The sequence below is a fragment of the Mus musculus genome, chromosome 17, assembly GCF_000001635.26.
Source record: "Mus musculus strain C57BL/6J chromosome 17, GRCm38.p6 C57BL/6J".
Lineage (NCBI taxonomy): Eukaryota > Metazoa > Chordata > Mammalia > Rodentia > Muridae > Mus > Mus musculus.
Genome location: NC_000083.6, coordinates 37,696,391 through 37,717,271, shown reverse-complemented (window position 1 = coordinate 37,717,271; position 20,881 = coordinate 37,696,391). Strand labels below are relative to the sequence as shown.

Below are 20,881 nucleotides of genomic sequence, written 5' to 3'. Positions count from 1 at the left end.
GATACAGAGTACTAAGTTAGGGAATGAACACATATATTTTTCAATAAATATGTATGAATTGAATGGAAAAATCCAGGGATGGATTTTATATGTGGATTCTGTTGGAAAGAAATTATAAAAGCAATATTGATAGTGCTTACCACATTCTTCAATTTTTATAATTGAACTGAAAATTTATCTTCTTTCTTTCTCTCCCTCTCTGTTCTCTTTCTCTCTCTCCTCTCTTTCCCCATCTCTCCATCACTCTCTGTGTGTCTCTGTCTCTATCTCTCCCTTTCTTTCTTGACACAGGGAATTACTTTTTATTTATTATTTTTTTAACTCAGTATTCTTATTGGTTCCTGACTCTCTCAGTAATACTTTTTGGAGTTTATATCATTGATCCCTTAAATCTACAGGAATACGCATACCTGTTGCATATTCTCACATCTGGAAGAAGCTACACAATTTCCTTAGTGACATAGTTTTAGACATAGAGGCCAAGGGACAAATGTAGCCGCAATAAGGAATGTTGGACAAGGGCTTAACTGGTGACTTAAAAAACATGCCCCACTTAAACTGTAGCATCCCAATGCAAACATCGTGTTAGTGATGCAGGTCGATGAGACTGAGGAAATGAAGGCAGTCCTTGTGAGGAATGAATGACAGTAAATATTGGCAACCTAACAGTTTGTCCATATTTGTTCCTTTTATGGTTTCAATATTTACAGGACAAATAGAAAAAACAGCCTGACATAAGTATATTTCATACCTGCCAAAATTCAGAGTCAAATAAAAAACTTGTAGCATGAGAAGGTCTCTAAATACTTTAAAAAGTATTATCTAATATAAATGTTATTCCACTGAGATACTAAAATTACTAAATAACACAAAATGAAGTGAAAAATTTGAAGTCAGTAAAAGTTCCTCCCCTTGTTATTTGATACTATATTGAAAGTGCCAAAATCTGACTAAATTTTCTATTGCCTCATCAACTGTTGAGTTCATCCTCAGATGTCGAGATCAATGAGATCAATGAGAATTCCATTTGAGACTCATACCAGAAGTTGCATTTTCACAATGACACAGGAAAGGAGAATGGTGTCTCATGTACTATATGCAGACACATACATGTCCACAAACAGATCTCAAGGTTCTTCATAAAGATGGAAGCATCAGAATAGGCTGTAATGGATAAGTCACTGTCTCTAATCTTAAAGTACAAAAGTGCCTGCCCTGAGAAGCCTCTTGTGGAGTCAGTTGGGGCATCATGTGGCTATCCTCTGGAGTCACCCATCTAGTAACAAAAAGAAGCCATTCACATAGAGGTATAACATAATATTTTCCATATTGATTATGAGTTCTGTCTAATACATAGATCTTCAATGTTATAAAGATTCCATGTGAAGTAAACACTGGTCAGCTTTAAAAGATTAGAAATGCTCATAGGTGGACTTGATTACCTCTCTCTCTCTCTTTCTCTATCTCTCCTCCCTTTCACTCTCTCTCTCTTTCTCTCTCTCTCTTCCTAAATGTTTTTTTATGTTTTGTGAGCAGATGGAAACCATGATACACTATTAATTCTGATTCTGAAACACATCAGTTTCTGTGCAGAACTTCTCAGGAAATGTTCATTATCACCACTTTGTAGTCACTATTTCTAAAATTCTATAATAGTACACATGGTTTATGTAGATTGTTAGAAAAGATTATGAGGAGGCTCATGTTTCACAATCACTCACCAAAGGACAAGGTGTCACCAGCTGAGTGACACTTTAGCCTCACACAATAGAAATTGTTAGATTACTTAACTATATTAAGGTGCAGTATGTAATGACAGTCTCTAGTCTCAGCATTGCATTGTGTTGATTTCCCATGGACTTAAGCTATTTTCTGAGAAAGAAAGAAGCCATGAGTATATGCCCAGGAGAGATATTGCTGGATCTTCCGGTAGTATTGTGTTGAATTTTCTGAGGAGCATCCATACTGACTTCCAGAGTTGTTGTACTAGCTTGCCATCCCACCAGCAATGGAGGTGTGTTCCTCTTTCTCCACATCCTCGCCAGCATCTGCTGTCACCTGAATTTTTGATCTTAGCCATTCTGACTGGTATGAGGTAGAATCTCAAGGTTGTTTTGATTTGCATTTCCCTGATGATTAAGGATGTTGAACATTTTTTCAGGTGCTTCTCAGCCATTCAGTATTCCTCAGTCAAGAATTCTTTGTTTAGCTCTGTACCCCATTTTTAATGGGGTCATTTGAATTTCTGGAGTCCAGCTTCTTGAGCTCTTTGTATATATTAGATATTAGTCCCCTGTCAGATTTAAGAATGTTAAAAAATCTTTTCCCAATCTGTTGGTTGCCTTAAGAACACATGCTCCACTATAGCAGCCATATTTATAAGATCCAGAAGCTGGAAAGAACCCAGATGTCCCTCAACAGAAGAATGGATACAGAAAATGTGGTACATTTACACAATGGTGTACTACTAAGCTATTAAAAACAAGGAATTTATGAAATTCTTGGACAAATGGATGTATCTGGAGGATATCATCCTTAGTGAGGTAACCCAATCACAAAAGAAGTCATTAGATATACACTCAGTGATAAGTGGATATTAGCCCAGAAACATAGAACACCCAAGATACATTTTGCAAAACACAAGAAAATCAAGAAGAGGGAAGACCAATGGGTGGATATTTCATTCTTCCTTAGAATTTGGAACAAAATACCCATGAAAGGAGTTACAGAGACAAAGTTTGGAGCTAAGATGAAAGGATGGACTATCCAGAGACTACCCCACCCAGGGATCCATCCCATAATCAGCGACCAAACACAGACACCATTGCATATGCCAGAAAGATTTCGATGAAGGGACCCTGGTATAGCTGTCTCTTATGAGGCTATGCCAGCGCCCAGCAAATACAGAAGTGGATGCTCATTGTCATCTATAGGATGGAACACAGGACCCCCAATGGAGGAGCTAGAGAAAGTACCCAAGTAGCTGAAGGGGTCTGCAATCCTATAGGTGGAACAACAATATGAACTAACCAGTACCCCCAGAGTTCGTGTCTCTACCTGCATATGTAGCAGAATATGGCCTAGTCAGCCATCACTGGGTAGGGAGGACCCTTGATATTGCAAACTTTACATGCCCCAGTACAGGGGAAAGCATAGGCCAAGAAGTGGGAGTAGGTGTGTAGGGGAGCAGGGTGGGGGGAGTGTATAGGAAGTTTTGTGATAGCATTTAAAATTTGAAATGTATATAAAGAAAATATCTGTGATGGCTTGTATATTCTTGGACCAGGGAGTGGCACCATATAAAAAAAGAAAAGACAAAAAGAAAAAAGAGGGGAAGGGCGGGGCTGACGCTGTCAGTTGGTCGGAGAGCCTCGCGGCCTGAGGCTTCCTACCCATCCCGCCTCTTCCCTGCGCTTCAGACGCAAGACCATTCATTAAAGCGTTTGCGTTCGAGAGCTGAAAGTCTGCTACCCAAGATGATGAATGCTGACATGGACGCAGTTGATGCTGAAAATCAGGTGGAACTGGAAGAAAAGACTCGACTTATTAATCAGGTGTTGGAACTCCAACACACACTTGAAGATCTTTCTGCAAGAGTAGATGCAGTTAAGGAAGAAAATCTGAAGCTAAAGTCGGAAAATCAAGTTCTCGGACAATATATAGAAAACCTCATGTCTGCTTCTAGTGTTTTTCAAACAACTGATACAAAAAGCAAAAGGAAGTAAAGGGCTCACCTCCCTCTCTTCTATGGATTGCTGCTTTTTTCCTTCCCCCTTAAGGCTTGGATAGGATCCAAAAGTTAGAGTATCTTTGTTCTTCCCTGAGTATTTATAAAGAGAATGTCAGATCTAGGTAACACTAATGCTGAACAGGAGCATCTCTGAGTTAACGCTATATGTATACGTTAGTCTATGAAAATGTGCACATGTAGAGACTTTATATTAGAATTACAGATATTTATGAAACTTGAAGATGAATGTTTTGCCAATTTGCTTATATATATATATAGGTTTAGCACTGTCTTTTATCATAAGCCTAACTAGTAAAATATACAAAAAAATAACCATGTTGTGAAAAGTGACCAAAACCATGTACTGAATGCACAGCTTCTGTACCTTGTGCACCGTCTTGTGCCTCTCCCATCTCCCTCCCTGACGGTAACTTCAGCAGTTCTCCTACAAGAGTAACCTGAACTAGAATTGTTGACACTTAACCAAAACAAGACACTTCCTTATCTAAGGCTTGCCGTTTGTGATACTTAGTAATAAGATAGGATTGCTGGTTTCTCTTTAATCAATCGAAAGTAGATTGAAGCTATAGAAAATGAAGAGTTTTCTTTGAAATGTAAACTGCCACACTGAGAAGCTAAAAACTCCCTATTGCATAAAATAGTTCATTTGGTGTTGAAAAGATAGGAATGCTGGTCATATGTGTGTGAGAAATTAAAAAACAACAAACAAACAAACAAAAAACTTGAGAAAAGATAGGAATAAGAAGGAAAACTGGATTAACAGAAATAACCAGCTCGCAGTGTTTTCCCTCTAAATGTGTATTACCTCTGGCCCACAGCTGCACTTTGGGGACATATATGAAAGTGGACTGAGTCTAATGTAAGTGGATTAAGAGAGACTAGTTAAGAGTTTGGTCTCAAAGTTTATTTGTACCCAGGAAATGAACTTTTGCAAAATTAATTGAGAGTATATTAATATCAGAATCATGAATATAAGAGTTTTGTATATGTGATAATTATTAACCTCGGTATTTTATCTCAGTTGTTTTCCCAGAATTTCTGTAAACTCAACTACTTAGTTTGCAGAATTTTAGTCATTCTTTTAACAAATTTTAAAAATTTAGTTTGTAGCTTCCATTTGATAAGGAGCTGATATCAGAAATAATAGTGAAGTCTTATAATAGGAAAGATCCACTAATGCAGCTGGTGGCTCTTAGGCTGGGCTGCTTTGACTTGTGGAATTATCTAATGTATTAATGTAAGCCTTGATGAGTGAAGTTAGCTATATGGATGTGTAACCCTCACATTGCAGACATTTTGCAACCATTTTGTGACCTTGTTACAAATATTTAAAATTGTGTTCAAGTTCTGCTTTGCTGTTTAATAAAAAGCTGTTTCAGAAAAAAAAAAGAAAGAAAGAAAAGAAAAGAAAAGAAAAGATGAAAGAAAGGAAAGGAAAGGAAAGGAAAAGAAAAGAAAAGAAAAGAAAAGAAACTAGTTATGATTCTGAGTTGACTGTTATATTCCCTGAGATTGAGAAGTTAAATATATTAACAGCAAGAACTCAAAAGTGTTTTGAGTGTCAGTTGTTCATCTTTACACTTTAGTTCATTTCTCTAAGTCTAGTATTAACAATTTAGCTGTAGCATATACCTTCAATCCCAGCACAAGTTTGGAGAATTTCTCCTTTTCTGTCTGATTAGCCAACTTCTAACTTTCTCTGTGCCCTCCCCTTACCACATTCTCATTATTATCTTTAAGCCTGTGCAGTAAAAGTCCTTCATTGCAGTAAAGAATCACATCTGAGATCAGGAGGTCTGTGTATCCCAGAGAGAACACTATGTTCTTTGAGGCAATGATTAAGCAACACACACACACACACACACACACACACACACACACACACACACACACACACACACACAAGATAAAAATGATAGATAAAGGAAGGTAAATAAATAGATAAGATAGGGGATAGGTAGGTAAATTAATGATAATGATAGATCAATGATAGAGATAGATAGATAGATGGATAGATAGATAGATAGATAGATAGATAGATAGATAGATAGATAGATAGATAGTTATTGTATTAATACAATGATATATATGAGATTTCCACATTCTTGAAAACAATTATTACAAATGTATTTTACTACTATCCTGTGTGCTCAGAGATCTGATTCTCTTACTCTCCCCAGGAGACTTTCTAGTTTTTTTCTCACTGAGGAGTGTCAGGAGGCTGTCTGAGTCTCCTTGAGAGTCAGACTGGACAGCTCTGTCAGAGTTTGTAGACAACTTGATTTGGAAGGAAAAGAAGTAAATGTAATTGGTGAACAAATCAGAAATAAATGTAATGAATGATGCAGTTTAATAAGTGAAGTTGTTTGCTCTCTTCATCCTGTGACATGAAATATAATGTAATATTATAATTTATTATTTGATCATTAAAATATTAATATAAATTATTAAAGATTTCCGTTTTCCCAAAATTATATAACATAATCATGAAAAATAATCTTTCAAGTCATATTCTTTTGATGAAACTAATACTTCTTCTGTTTATTATAAATTACTTAGGTTAATAAATTTGATGCCTTTCTAGTCATATGTGAATTGGGCTATGCCTGAAATTGTTTTTTATCAAAAATAGGTTCAATAAAAAAAGAGATAAAAGTTGAGTATTAATGTGGTAGATATGAGTAAGTTACTGAATGCTTATTAGAAAGAAAAACCAATAGTTTAATATCAAAGTTTTTAATGATTTAAAAGAGGAATGATAGGAAGAATGATTGAGTCTCTTGAGTAGGACAATCTCTTTGCCATCAGACTCTGCAGTGACTAAGCACAGTCCTATCTATGACAGCCCACATACAGTATATGTTATCTCAGCCTCAGACATTAGAATTTATATATTTTTACATATAGCTTTTCTGAATTAAAGCATAATTTCTTTAAATTAATTTTAACTTAGATATTAGCAGTTATTATTCTGAGAATGAGATATGTGGATTTCCATTACTTTTACAGAGAGTTTAATAATGTTATTTTTTTCTCCTTCATACATCCTTGCTCCTGACAATGACAGAATAAGAATTAATACATAAAGTGTCATAACTCCATTAAATTTGAGAACATACCTGGTCTTTTTTTGTATCTAGGTGCATCCATAAATAATTCTGGACAATAAGATAAAACGTACAATTAGTTAAATAACACTGTATTTGTTGGTTGTCTATCTCATTTTCTATGCTACTGGAGTCTTTCTTTCTTTTTTTAGTAAAATCTTATTTATGGTAAACAATCCTATAAATCTATTCATACAAAATCATAATCTAGGGTTTGAGAAAAGGCTCAGCAGGGAAAGCAGCAGAGGGTTTGCATTCTACCCTAGCATGCATAGGCAGCTCTAGGAAATTTGTTGCTTCTGGACTCTAGGCACTCATATTTAGATGCAAATAATTCTCTCTCTCTCCCTCTCTCTCTCTCTCTCTCTCTCTCTCTCACACACACACACACACACACACACACACACACACACACACACACACACTGTCCCCTCCAATTTCATTAACTTAAACAGAAGGTCATAATCCTATTCAGAGGTGGTTGTGTACAGCTGTAATTCTATCATTTGGAGAGCCAAAGATAAAAATTGAATTAAGAGTTCAAGGCAGCCTCACCTATGTTATAGTAATCACATTATGGTGGATGTGGTAATGAACCTTTAATCCCAGCACTGGGCAGACAAAATCAGGTGGATCTCTGTGACTTCAAGTCAGGCCTAATCTATAGAATGAGTTCCAGGATAGCCAGGTCTACACTGAAAAAATCTATCTACAAAAATGAAAAAAAGAAAAAAAAAGTCTGCTGAGATTTTGATGCAAGTTGCAAGTAACCTACAATTTGAAGATTCCTTGTGCAACCTTGCTAAAGTGTATTTGCTACACAAGTCTTATTACATGTTTCTTTTTGCTACTCTGCCTAAGCTCCAGCATCAGGCCCCACTACAAGCCCCTACTCAGCTTCCCCTGAATCCATGGTTAAAAGACACACACAGATTTGTTCCTTTTCAACTTGGCTTCTTGTTATAATTGTTGGGTACTACTACCTCCCACCTGGAAAAACCTGCCCTTATTATTACTCTTAGCTCTGCACCTACCACCTGCCCTAAACTTTAGTGACTAGTCCCATCTAGCTCCTGACCACCAACTGTAGGAGCAGCCTATGTGGCCACTCCATTTTGAGATCTCATAGGACTCTTCAACCCTTCCTCATCAGAAGCCTGGGAAACTCTCTCTCTCATTCCTTGCACCTCCATTTTACTCCAGGGACCATCTTCTTCCCAGCAGTTGTCCTCAGTGATTGTCCTGTGAGTTTCTTTACTGACAGATCAAGAACCAACTGGGGAACAGGACCTTAGCATCAGAACTGCCCCTACAGAATCTTATTCTGATGGTCTTCATCTATGCCATATGCCTTACTTTCTCTTCTATTAGTATCAGGATATCTGACCTCTTGTTGAGGTCTTTGATCCATATGAAAATGTGTTTAGTGCAGCATAAAATATAAGGATTAAATTCAACTTTTTTTCTGCATTATAAAGTCCAGTCTCTCCAATACCATTTGTAAAAGTTTCTGTCCTTCTTTCACTGCACTTTGTATCTTTTTAAATTAACCATGTGGATATAGGAGTATAGGCTTATTCCTGAGTCTTCATTTATATTCCATTTTTCTCTGTCTGGTATAGGGCTAGTAGTATGCTGTTTTTATTATTGTAGCTCTGTATTGTAATATGAAATCAGTTATGAAGATATTTCATTTTTTAAGGAGTTGCTTTGGCTAAACTTAGTCTTTGGTATCTCTATAAAAACTTTTGGATTTGTTTTCTGTCTGTGAAGAATGACACAGAGATTTTGATTGCAGTTGCATTGGATTTATAGATTGCAATTGCAAGGTTCCCATTTTCACAATATTGGTTCTTTGAACCCATGAACATGGAAAGAAAGCCTTATACCTTCTACTGTCTTCTTTAATTTCTTGCTGTAGAGCCTTAAAATGACTTTCATTTTGTTGATTATGTTTAATTCCATGTATTATTTTTTTAGGGGTGATTTTACATGAGATTGTTTTCCTCACTTCTCTTTCAATCTATTTTTTGTTAGTACATAAGTAAGCTATTGGTTTTTTATGTTATTTTTGTGTTCTGTAACTTTGCTGAAAGTGTTTAAAAACTACATAGGGGTTTTAGTAGAAAGCTACTGTAAAGCAAAGGAACCTATGAAGCAAATGAATATGTAGCTCACAGAATGTGAGAACATTCTTGTCATTTACTCATAAGACAGATGATTAGTGTCAAGAGTCTTGTTTCTCAACTTTCCTAATACTGCCACTCTTTAATACAGTTAAAGGGATGGCCTTTCCCTCAGTTGCTGCTCCACTCTTTATCCCTGTATTTCCTTTAGACAGGAGCAATTCATGGCTAAAATTTTGGAGATGGCTGGTTAGCTCCAACCCTCAACCAGGGGGCTATGCATACATTTGGATATGGTCTCAAAAGTTTAAACTGAGGTACTTTCACTTATGACTCTAAAGTGTGTCAAGCTGACATAAAATTAGCCAGTACAATTGCTCTAGAATATTTTGCAGGCAGAATACCATTAAAGATCAAAGAGTGTGTGGCTCATTTAGTGTTTATGTTTCTCTTTTGGTAGTGTACAGAGAACCTTCCTATAGCAAAGACTCAATTACATAGGTGTAGAGGTTCTATGTAAGCATCTGCTCAACTTCTTGTTAAGTGAACTGTGTATGTATTGTCTTCAGAAATTGGGCCTTGCTGTCATTTGAGGAGATTAACATATAGTCCTGGCAACAGAATAGGTTATTTGCAGATTCCCATGGGACACCTTTAAACAACAACTCAATTAGAGAAAACCAATCCTATTACTGGAAGCTTTGTTTGGTGACAAGAGATGGCCATCTGGGCTATTTCTCACCAGTTATTTGGGTATATAATTTAGATAACTATCATATATGCATACATTTGGGAAGCTACTATTGTATTAGGTTTTAGAGGCCTATGTTTGAGGTCTCAAGTGTCCCTCAATTTTAGCTGTCTTTCCCCATATTTTCTCCCTCATCTCTCTCTCTTCACTCCTCCCTCCACTCAATCCTCCTTTTCTAGTCTCTCTCCACCTTCCTCTATTTTTATTATTCTTAGATTTGTTCTTTTCACAATGCTCTAGATTTCCTGGATTTTTTGTGCTCAGATTTTTTAAATTTTACTATTTTCTTTAACTAGCTTATCCATTTCTTCAATCATGCCTTCTGAGAGTCTCTCTTCCATCGCTTGTATTCTGTTAGTGATTCTTGTCTCTGAAGTTCCTCTTTGAGTTCCTAATTTTTTCATGTCCAGATTTTTCTCATGTTAGATTTTCTTTATTGACTCTATGACCACATTCAGGTCTTGAACTACTTTACTCATTTTCTTCCACTGTGTGTATTTTCAAAGATTTCTTTAAGAGATTTATTCATTTTCCCTTAAGGACCTCTATACTATTCATAAAGGCCATTTTTAATTTTTTTTTTTTTTTTGGTGGTTCAGCTCCACTGCAATACTCAAGGTCTTCTGTACTACAGTTGCTAGACTGTAGAAACATATTGTTTTGGCTTTTATTTAATGCGTTTTACAATAATTGGTAATTCCATGAATGATTGTAATTGTGGGTGCTTACATCTGGTCTTGTTTGTGCTGGGTGGTCACTTTGTTCCTTGGTTTTGTTTCCCTCTCTGGTCCTTAGGAGAGTGTGGTGGCTGTTTTTTGCCAAGTAAGAAAATCTGTGAGTCTGATATGTGTGGCTACTTCATGTTTCAGGTAAAATAAGTTTCTAGGTATTTGGAGTTGACATTTAGGAAGGGGCATGGGATAGGAGGAGGGAGAGGGCCCTCGAGAAGGAAGAAATCATGTTGTTCTACTTGGATAGGCTCAGTCTCATAGGAACAGGAACAGAGCATGAGGAAAGGCCAAGACAGGTAGTCTGCTACCGAGCTGGGAGTGAGATAGATGATTGGCTATGGAGACAATGAAGGAGTATTGTGGGAACTAAAAGGGGGTAGGTGAAAGAGGGGCATGGGATACTCCAAGCCTGGCCAGAGTTCCTCCTATGCTCTGGGCGCAGAAGGGCTACCAGATGCTTTCCACTTGGCCCTGGGTGGGCATCTAAGACACTGACCTCACTAGATGGGGAGTGCACAAGGGGCAGTCCCTGACCAGGAGCCAGGAGTGACACCCTGTAGCCCCGGGGTAACAGGAGAGAGGGCTGAGGGAAAGAGGCTCCCACACAGGCGAGAGTCTGCACAGCAGGATGTGATGAACAAGAGACAGTCTATGGTTTTAGAGCTTTATTATAGAAAGACGGAGATAAAGGAGAGAAGGTAAGAGAGAGGGGGGAGAGAGGGAGGGAGAGAGAGAGAGAGAGGGAGAGAGAGAGAGAGAGAGAGAGAGAGAGAGAGAGAGAGAGAGACCTGCCATGGCTAAGAGGAGACAAAGGGGAAAGGAAGAGAGAGAAGAAAGGCTAGAGAGGAAGAGGGAGACAGAGGAAGAGAGAGGAGAGGAGAAAGGAGAGAAGGGGAGTAAGAGCAAGAGATCAAGTGAGTTAGGTGGGGCCAAGCAGCCTCTCTTATGGTCTTTACTGTTGCTAGGTAACTGGGGAGGAGTTTACACTGAAGGTTAGAAGCTTGAGACATTGCCTACGTGACTACTAACCATGCTTCTCTTGTGGGGGTTGACAGGCAGTAACTTCAACAGGGGCCAGGGTTCCAGAAGACATGAGAGAACTCCTTCCATCCCATGTATGTGAATTAGCATCACTGCATCCCAGAATTCAACGTCTAGCCTCACTGAAAACCAGTCCACCTGTGTATATCCCAATGACCCAAATCATATGAAAATTTGAACCTAAACTACCTGATTCACTGGCCTATTTGGATCACATTCAGGCTAGGTTGGTATAATCCCAGAAAAATCCAGATAAAGTTGGGTCTAAGAAAAGAAGGTGAGTATAGAGGAAGGTTAAGATCATCTGCATGGTGTGCTGGGGATGGGGTCAGAATGGACATGATCTGCTACAGAGATGGGAGTGAGCCTGGAGACTTGGATTTGGTGAAAAGGAGGGTGGAAATGAGAGAGCCTTGAAGATTATCAATTAGTATATCTTCTTCTATGGCAGGAGTAACCTGTGTAAGAGTAAAACGAAAGAACAAAATTCTAGGCCTTTAGGCCCAGGCTTGGGAATTTGGCCTTTGTGACTCAATGCTCCAAGGTATGCTAATCATAAAACAGATAGCGACATCCCTCCACCCACCCGCTTCCTGGGTTCAAGGAATATTCATTCAAAGAAAGTCACCCTGACCCACCCTGACCATTGCTGGAACCCGCTATGCAAATGTGCTATTGTTAGGGGCTCTTAGAGATTGTCTTGAGAAATAACCCTCACAATTACCAGGTATTCCTTGTGACACTTATAACTTTGCTCTTCCTTGTGACTCTTAACTGGTATTTTTGGTATTTTCCAACAACGCCCTTCCCACCTCCTTGAGGTGTGGTTTCTTCCTTTAAATATCCAGCTACTCGGGGTGCCACAGTCCTCTACCCCTGTGTGGTGTATGACTGTGGGCCCGAGAGCGCTCTTGAATAAAAATCCTCTTACAGTTTGCAGCAAGACCGTTTCTTGGGGGTGATTTTGGGGTGTCGCCTCTCCTGAGTCAGAACGTGGGGAGGTCCTCACGTTGTGGGTCTTTCACCTGCAGAATCCCAGAGAATTCCTGATGATTTTGGAAGCTAGGAGGAATGAGTTGTGAAAAGGAATATTGTAGGTCTATATGATCTGTTGGAATTGGGTGTCAGTAACTGCAGGATGTGTTCTGATACAAAAATGGGGATGAGGTATTGATCTTCGAGGAATGGAGGGAGATGTGTTGATTTTCAGGGCAAAGGATGGGGTTGAGAGGTGACAGTATTCCATGATGAATCCCAGGAATTCAGACTCCAGGGACCACCAACAGGGTGCATATATGGATTTATTTTCCAGTATACTTGAATATATACAGTGTTTGAGACAATATAAAGTCTCTATATCCACAGGCAATTGTATCTTACTACACCTTCACTATACCCCAATGAAAGGTTTACCTGATGAGATCACACAGAAGGATCCAAATTGGGGTAAAAAGGGGGGGCTAGGGGGAGCATCATTCTGTTAAGACTACCATAAGGGCAGAGGAATAGGGATGGAGACATTGCTTCATGGTTAGGAGCACTGACTGATCTTCCAAAGATCTTGAGTTTAGTTCCCAGCAACAACATGGTGGCTTACAACCATCTGTAGTGGAATCTGATGCCCTCTTCTGGTGTGTCTGAAGACAGCTAGAGTGTATTTTATATAAATAAAATAAATAAGTATTTAAAAAAAAAAACAGGGGTAGCAGCCCTTCTCACTATTTTTCCAGGGACCATATTAGATCTAATGTTGTATACACCAGATCAATTCTCTTCAAGGAGTTGAAGAAGCATATGGTGCCTCCATCTCCAATTCATTTTTTTTATTTCACAAGGTTGACTTCCATATCCCCCACATAGATCTGCATCTAACCTATGTGCTTCCCTATCTGAATTGCTCATGGATTCTTGATTATTAATATTTTAAACACTATTTTCAAAACTAATAGAGGCTTGTCGAATCCTCTGGATCAAGCTGACTTGTCCTGAGCAGCCTGCTATCCCAGGGGAACTTCCATTATTTGTCTACCTGTCCGCTACCTTCATCAGATACACTGAAGTATACAAGTTAGCTTCCCTTCCTCAACCCATCCCTGCTTGTTGAGTACTCTGGGCATGCCAAGCTACCAACAGCAGACTGATAGCCCAGGTAGACCTCCATTCTCCTGCCAACTCTGTGCTGAAATTCATCAGATTGGCAGCAACTGAACCATACACACCTGCAGATACTAAACCACACAGACCTCTAGATATGGGATGGTATAACACAAGGATACCCATCGGAGGCCTGACAAAGCAGGATCATCCAGGCTAAACCCCCTCCAAGTACCAATGACAAAAAGAACATACAGGAACCAAAGGCATCCAGATAGCTAAAGGTCAATGAAAGAATACAATCAACCAAGCTGGGGAAAGAAGGTAAACCAGAAGAAAGACACAAGCAAGGATGCTTGAATCTCACTTAGAAGTGGGAATAAAGTAGTCATAAGAGGCAGAGGGAAAGAAGAAAGTTGGTGACGTAAGGATAGGGTGGGGAAGCAGTGTGTGTGTGTCTGTGTCTGTGTGTGTGTGTGTTCGAGATCAGGTATAGAGAAGGTCAAGAGACATGACCAGATAGCCATGAGAATGAATGTAAATCTACAACTAAAAGGGGTGGGAAGGTGGGGGGCCTCTCCAGGAAGAGACAGAAACCTGGGATAAGGGAGGTGCCACAGAATCCATGGATGTGTCCTTAATTATGACTCACTATGTTGAGGATATGGTATCTGAAGGAGCCACCCCCTATAGCCAGGCAGGAACCCCAGTGGAGCCATAGGGCCAGCAACCCACCCATATAAATTTTGACCGAAAATTTATCCTGTTTTCAAGAAATGCTGACATGGGAATGGTAGAGTAGAGATTAAGTGAATAACCAACCAATAACCAGCCCAATTTGAGATGCATCATGTTGACAAACACCAGTCCCTGGCACTATTCATGATACTCTGCTATACTTGCAGACAGGAATCCAGCATGGTTGTCTTCTGAGACGCTTTACTCATCAGTTGACTCAGACAGATACGTGCACTCACAAACAAAGAGTTGATTGACCTTGTGAACTCTTATGGAAAATCACTGCAAGGATTGAATCCTGTAAGAAGATAGAAACTCCACAGGAAGACCAACAGAGTCATCTAACCTGGATCCTTGGTGCTCTCAGAGACTGAACCACCAACCAAAGAACATATATGGGCTGGACCTAGGCCTCCCTGCACATATGTAACTGATGTAACTTGGTATTCCTCTGTATCCTGAACAATAGGAGCAGGGGCTATCCCCAAAGCTATTGCCTGCATTTGCGAAGTTTTTATAGCTTGGATGCCTTATCTGACCTCAGTGGGAGATTTGCCTGGCCTCAAAGATACTTGAAGTGTCAGGATTGGGGATTCCCAGGGAGAACACAACGAACTCAGAGAAGAAGGAGAGTTGGGATAGGGAGAAAAATTGTGGGAGGGGTGACTGAGTGGGGAACAATGAGCAGGAGGTAAAGTGAATACATAAAATAATAACAAAAAGAAGAAAGATTAAAAGTCTGAAAAACTTCCATAGAAACTCTTAAAATTTTTTCTTATGTTATATTTAAAATTTTAAAACAAATCATGTCAAATCTAAACAGTTCAATGTATTGTAGCATTTATACATTTTCCGGTACATATCGGTCACAGAAGAATTCAGAGACTTGCGGTATGTGCCATTATTTAACAAAAATACAAATATTATTAAAAGAAGACCCTTTATGCAGTTACTATAAAATAAAGAGTCATATGAGATATGTCTAAATAAAGAGCAGAAAGGATAGGGACAACAAGTCTTGAATTTGCAAGACTTCTAAGATATAAATTTGCATTTAGATTAACATCTGAGAATTAAACATAACAGAAAATCTCTCACATTGTACTCTTTACTTGGATTGATTAGTATTTTATATTACTTCAGAATCAGCAGTTAGAAAATACAGCTGACTATAGAGGTACCTTCAAAATTACAAAAAGACTCAACATAAGGCAGACAAAAGAATGTACCAGTTTGTATTTGTTTCATCTGATTCATTGTAAATTCTCATTACCCAGCAGCTCTGCAAGGTTCTGTTACCTATTTATTGCCAGAGGTTTCTTCAGACTCAGTGTTTTTCTCAGTGCTGCCTTTACTTCCTTGTTCCTTAAGCTATAGATGATGGGGTTCAGCATGGATGTCACCGCTGTGTAGAAAAGGGCCAAGAGTTTGTCCATTCCTGGTGAGTGGCTAGACTTGGGCCTCAAGTAAGTAATAGATGCTGAGCCATAGAACATTGTGACTACAAGTAGATGGGAGGAACAGGTGGAGAGAGCTTTATGGCGCCCCTCAGGTGAAGGCATCACCAGCACTGCAACCAAAATTCTGACATAGGAATAAATGATCAACAAAAATGGGCTAGATATGCAGAGAACTGCTGCCACAAAAATTGCAGCCTCATTTTGGGATGTATCTCCACAGGCAAGTGCCAGGACAGGTGGAAGGTCACAGAAGAAGTGATCTATCTCACAGGGTCCACAAAACTCCAAGGAGAAAATAAAATTGGTTTGTCCCAACCCTACTATACATCCCATTCCCCATGAAACTATTGCCAAATGGGCACATACCCCACTACTCATTCGTGTTGGATAGTGAAGTGGGGAGCATATGGCCATGCAGCGGTCATAAGCCATAGCTGCCAGTAGACAGCACTCAGTTATACCAAAAAATGTGAAGAAAAACATCTGTGTGGCACAACCCTCCCGAGAGATTTCTCGGGCCTCACTTACAAGGCTTTGTAGCATTTTGGGTATGACAGAGCAAGTGTAGCCAATCTCCAGGAGAGACAAGTTGGCCAGAAAGAAATACATGGGGTTGTGTAGGGATGGATTGGTGCAGATGACAAGGGCTATGAGTGCATTTCCTGTCAGTGATACTAAGAACATGAGGAGGATGAGGGTAAATAGGAGGAAGCATTCTCCAGGAACCTCAGAGAACTTGGCAAATGCAAAGCGTTTGACAGACAAGCTGTTCTCCTGCCACAGAGAGCAGTTGATACTCATCTCCTGAAAGAAAGGACAGAAATCGTTACAATAATTCTTATAGATCAGAGAAATTATTCACTTTGTCTGTCTCTCCCAACTCCCCTAGTCTCTCTCCCTCCATCTTGCATGTGTGTGTGTGTGTGTGTGTGTGTGTGTGTGTGTGTGTGTGTGTGTGTAAAATACATGGGTATGCATGTGTCTGAAACATTCAGATACCAATTTCAAGTGTCTTTTTTGATTAGTTTCCACTTTATTTTCTGAAACAGGTTACTTGACCTGGAGATACCTGTTTTTGCTAGAATGAGTCAGAGATCCACCTTCTTTTGCCTTTCATACCCTTAGTATTGGAGTTACATATAAATGCTGGGCTGCCCAGTCTTTCATGGGTATTGTGGAACCAAACTGCTCCTCACACCTGAACAGCAAGTACACTAATCACTGAAGCATTTCTATAGCACATCATTTTATTAATTCTAGAGCCTGTGGTAAATTAGAAATTTGTTAGATGAATTTTTTTTTTAAAATCACCCCACACCTTCAATTTAATAAAATAAAATAAAATAAAATATTTTCCCTAATCATACTATGAGATGTTTTTTTCCAATATATACTTAGTTGTCAAACTATTAAATGACAAAAATCTTAGCTGGGAAAGATGGTATATCCTTTACTCCAAATAATTGTGTGCCTGATGCAGAAAGTCTCTGAGAGTTCAATGATAGCCTAGAGTGCAGAGTGAAACTGTGCTAACCTTAAAAATCAGTAACTAAATGGTCAGTTGTCCATTTAGGTTCCCTTTAGTCAATTGTCAATGCTAGTATGAAAAGGTCCTTTCAAAAATTGTACATAGTACTACTGCATGATCCAGCAATACTACTCCTGGGCATATACCCAGAGGATGTTCCAACTGGTAATAAGAACACATGCTCCACTATTTTCATAGCAGGCTTATTCATAATAACTAGAAGTTGTAAAGAACCCAGATGTTCCTCCACAGAGGAATGGATACAGAAAATATGGTATATTTACACAATAAAGTACTACTAAGCTATTAAAAACAATGAACTTATGAAATGTTTAGGCAAATGGATGGATCTAGAGGAATTCATCCTGAGTGAGGTAACCGAATCACAAAAGAACTCACATGATATGCACTCCCTGATAAGTGGTTATTAGCCCAGAAACTTAGAATAGCCAAGATACAATTTGTAAAACACATGAAACTCAAGGAGAAGGAAGACCAAAGTGAGGATACTTCGTCCCTCCTTAGAATGAGGAATAAAATACCCATGTAAAGAGTTACAGCGACAAAGTTTGGAGCTCAGAAGGAAGGACCATGCAGAAACTCTCCCATCTGGGGATCCATAATATATACAACCACCAAACCCAGACACAATTGCATATGCCAGCAAGATTTTGCTGAAAGGACCCTGATATAGCTGTCTCTTGTGAGACTATGCCAGTGTCTGGCAAATACAGAAGTGGAGGCTCACAGTCATTTATTGGATGGAACACAGGGACCCCAATGGAGAAGCTAGAGAAAGTACCCAAAAAGCTGAAGGGGTCTGTAACCCTATAGGAGGATCAGCAATATGAAATAACCAGTACTCCCTGAGCTCCTGTCTCTAGATGCATATGTAGCAGAAGATGGCCTAATTGGCCATCATTGGGAGGAAGGGCCCTTGGTTTTGTAAAGATTATATGCCCCGCTACAGGGGAATGCCAGGGCCCGGAAGTGGGAGTGGGTGGGTTGGGCAGCAGGGTGGGGGAAGGTTATAGAGAATTTCGGGATAGCATTTGAATTGTAAATGAAAAAAATATCTAATAAAATTGTTTAAATAATAAAAAAATTCTTTCATTATTTTAAAAGATTAAATAAAGGAACCAACCATTAAAAAATTTTTAGTTTTATTTCCTCATTCCTGTTAGCACTTGCTCTCATTAACCATTCTCTCTCTCTCTTTCTCTCTGTCTCTCTGTCTCTCTGTCTCTCTGTCTCTCTCTCTCTCTCTCTCTCTCTCTTCCCTCTCTCTCTCTGTTCTCTCTTTCTCTCACCTCTCTGTCTCTGTATCTCTATCTCTATCTCTCCCTTTTTTTCTTTCTTGAGATAGGGTCTCACTTTTTATTTACTATTTTTTTTAACTCAGGAATTTCTTATTGGGTCCTGACTTTTTGTCAATAATACATTTTGGAATTTATAGTCTCTCATTTGTCAGTTAAGTTTGCAGGTATATGTATACCTGTTGTATATTCTCACATCTGGAAGAAGCTACACAATGTCCCTAGTGACATAGTTGTAGATATAGAGGCCAAGGACAAATGTAGACACAATAAGGAATGTCTGACTAGGGCTTAATTGGTGACTTAAACAACGTGTCCCACTTAAACTGTAGCAGCCCAATGCAAACATTTGTTAGTGATGAAGGCCCATGAGACTAAGGAAATGGAGGCAGTCCTTGTGAGGAAAGGATGACAGTAAATACTGGCAACCTAAAAGTTTGTCCATATTTGTTCATTTTATACTTTTAGTACTTACAGGACAAATACAAAATACAGCCTGACATAAGTATATTTCATACCTTCCAAAATTCAGAGTTAAATAAAATAATGGGAGTATCAGAATATATCTAAATACTTTTAAAACTATTATCTAATACAAATACTATTCCACTGAGATATTAAAATTACTAAATAACACAAAATGAAGTGAAAAATTTGAAATCAGTAAAAATTCCTCTCTTTGTTAATTGATATTATTTTGAAAGTGCCAAAATTTGACTAAATTTTCTATTGCTTCATCAGCTGTTGAGTTCATCCTCAGATGCCGAGATCAATTAGATCAATGAGATCAATGAGAATTCTATTCGAGATTCATACCAGGAAGCTCCATTTTCACAATGACACATGAAAGGAGAATGGTGTCTCATGTACTGTATGTAGACACATACATGTCCACAAACAGATCTCAAGGTTTTTCAGAAAGATGGAAATATCAGAATAAGCTGCAATGAACAAGCCACTGTCTCAAATCTTAAGATAATTTTTTCAAGTAATATTTCAGATTCATCAATTTGAGCTGTTTCAATTTAAAGCTGCAAATACTTTGGAGCCCAACGTGAACACATAGTAAAATGTTCATTAAAGTGCAAAAGTGCCTGCCCTGAGAAGCCTCTTGTGGAGGCAGTTAGGGGCATCATGTGGACATCCTCTGGAGTCACCCATCTAGTAACAGAATGAAGCCATTCACATAGAGGTGTAACATAATATTTTCCACATTGATTATGAGTTCTGTCCACTACATAGATATTCAATGTTCTTAAACACTGGTCAGCTTTAAAAGATTAGAAATGTTCATGGTGGACTTGATTCATTATTTCATTTTTTCTCTCTTTCTCTCTCTCTCTCCAATTTTTTTTAATCTTCTGTAAACAGAGGGAAAGCATGATACACTGTAAATTCTGATTCTGTAACACATCAGTGTCTGTGCAGAAATTCTCAGGAAATGTTCATTATCACCACCATGTAGTCACTATTTTTAAAATTCTATAATAGTACACATGGTTTATGTAGATTGTTAGAAAAAGATTATTAGGAGGCTCACACCCCACAATAACTCACCAAAGGACCATGTGTCACCAGCTGAGTGACACTTTAGCCTCACACAATAGAAATTGTTAGATTACTTAACTGGATTAAGGTGCACTATGTAATGAGAGTCTCCGGTCTCAGCATTGCATTGTGTTGATTTCCCATGGACTTAAGCTATTTTCTGAGAAAGGAAGAAGCCATGATTCTGAGTTGACTGTTACATTCCCTGAGATGGAGATGTTAAATAAAATGACATCAAGAACTCATAAGTGTTTTGAGTATCAGTTGTTCATTTTTACACTTTAGTTCACTTTCTATAAGGTCAGTATTGACAACTTAGCTGTAGCACATACCTTCAATCCCAGCACAACATTGGAGAATTACTCCTTTTGCTTCTGATTAGCCACCATCTAACTTTCTCTGTGCCCTCTCCTTACCACATTCTCATTATCATCTGTGCATTAAAAAACCTTCGTTGTAGTAAAGAATCACTTCTGAGGTCAGGAAGTTTGAGTATCCCAGAGAGAACACTATGTCCTCTGAGGCAATAATTCAGCATCAAACACACACATACACACAAGAGATGAAAGATGATAGATACACTAAGGTAAATAAATAGATGGGTGATAGGTAGGTAAATGGATGATAATGATAGATAGATGATAGAGATAGATAGATAGATAGATAGATAGATAGATAGATAGATAGATA

The 20,881-nt window shown here is 38.6% G+C and overlaps 1 protein-coding gene and 1 pseudogene across 2 annotated transcripts; one reads left to right on the top strand and one right to left on the bottom strand.

Moving 5' to 3' along the window:
* Gm7335 (predicted gene 7335) lies at positions 3,425-5,131 on the top strand (annotated as a pseudogene).
* Olfr119 (olfactory receptor 119) lies at positions 15,552-20,587 on the bottom strand. Of its 2 annotated transcripts, NM_001360640.1 has the most exons (3): positions 20,524-20,587; positions 16,269-16,603; positions 15,552-15,836 (listed from the first exon to the last, which is right to left on the bottom strand). In NM_001360640.1, the coding sequence occupies exons 2-3, from the start codon at positions 16,598-16,600 to the stop codon at positions 15,635-15,637; spliced, it is 534 nt and encodes a 177-aa protein (NP_001347569.1). In that variant the 5' UTR covers positions 16,601-16,603; positions 20,524-20,587; the 3' UTR covers positions 15,552-15,634. The 2 variants fall into 2 exon arrangements, with proteins under 2 accessions (NP_001347569.1, NP_001011830.2); NM_001011830.3 differs by having other exon boundaries at positions 15,552-16,603.
* Between the last annotated feature and the right edge of the window lie 294 nt (positions 20,588-20,881).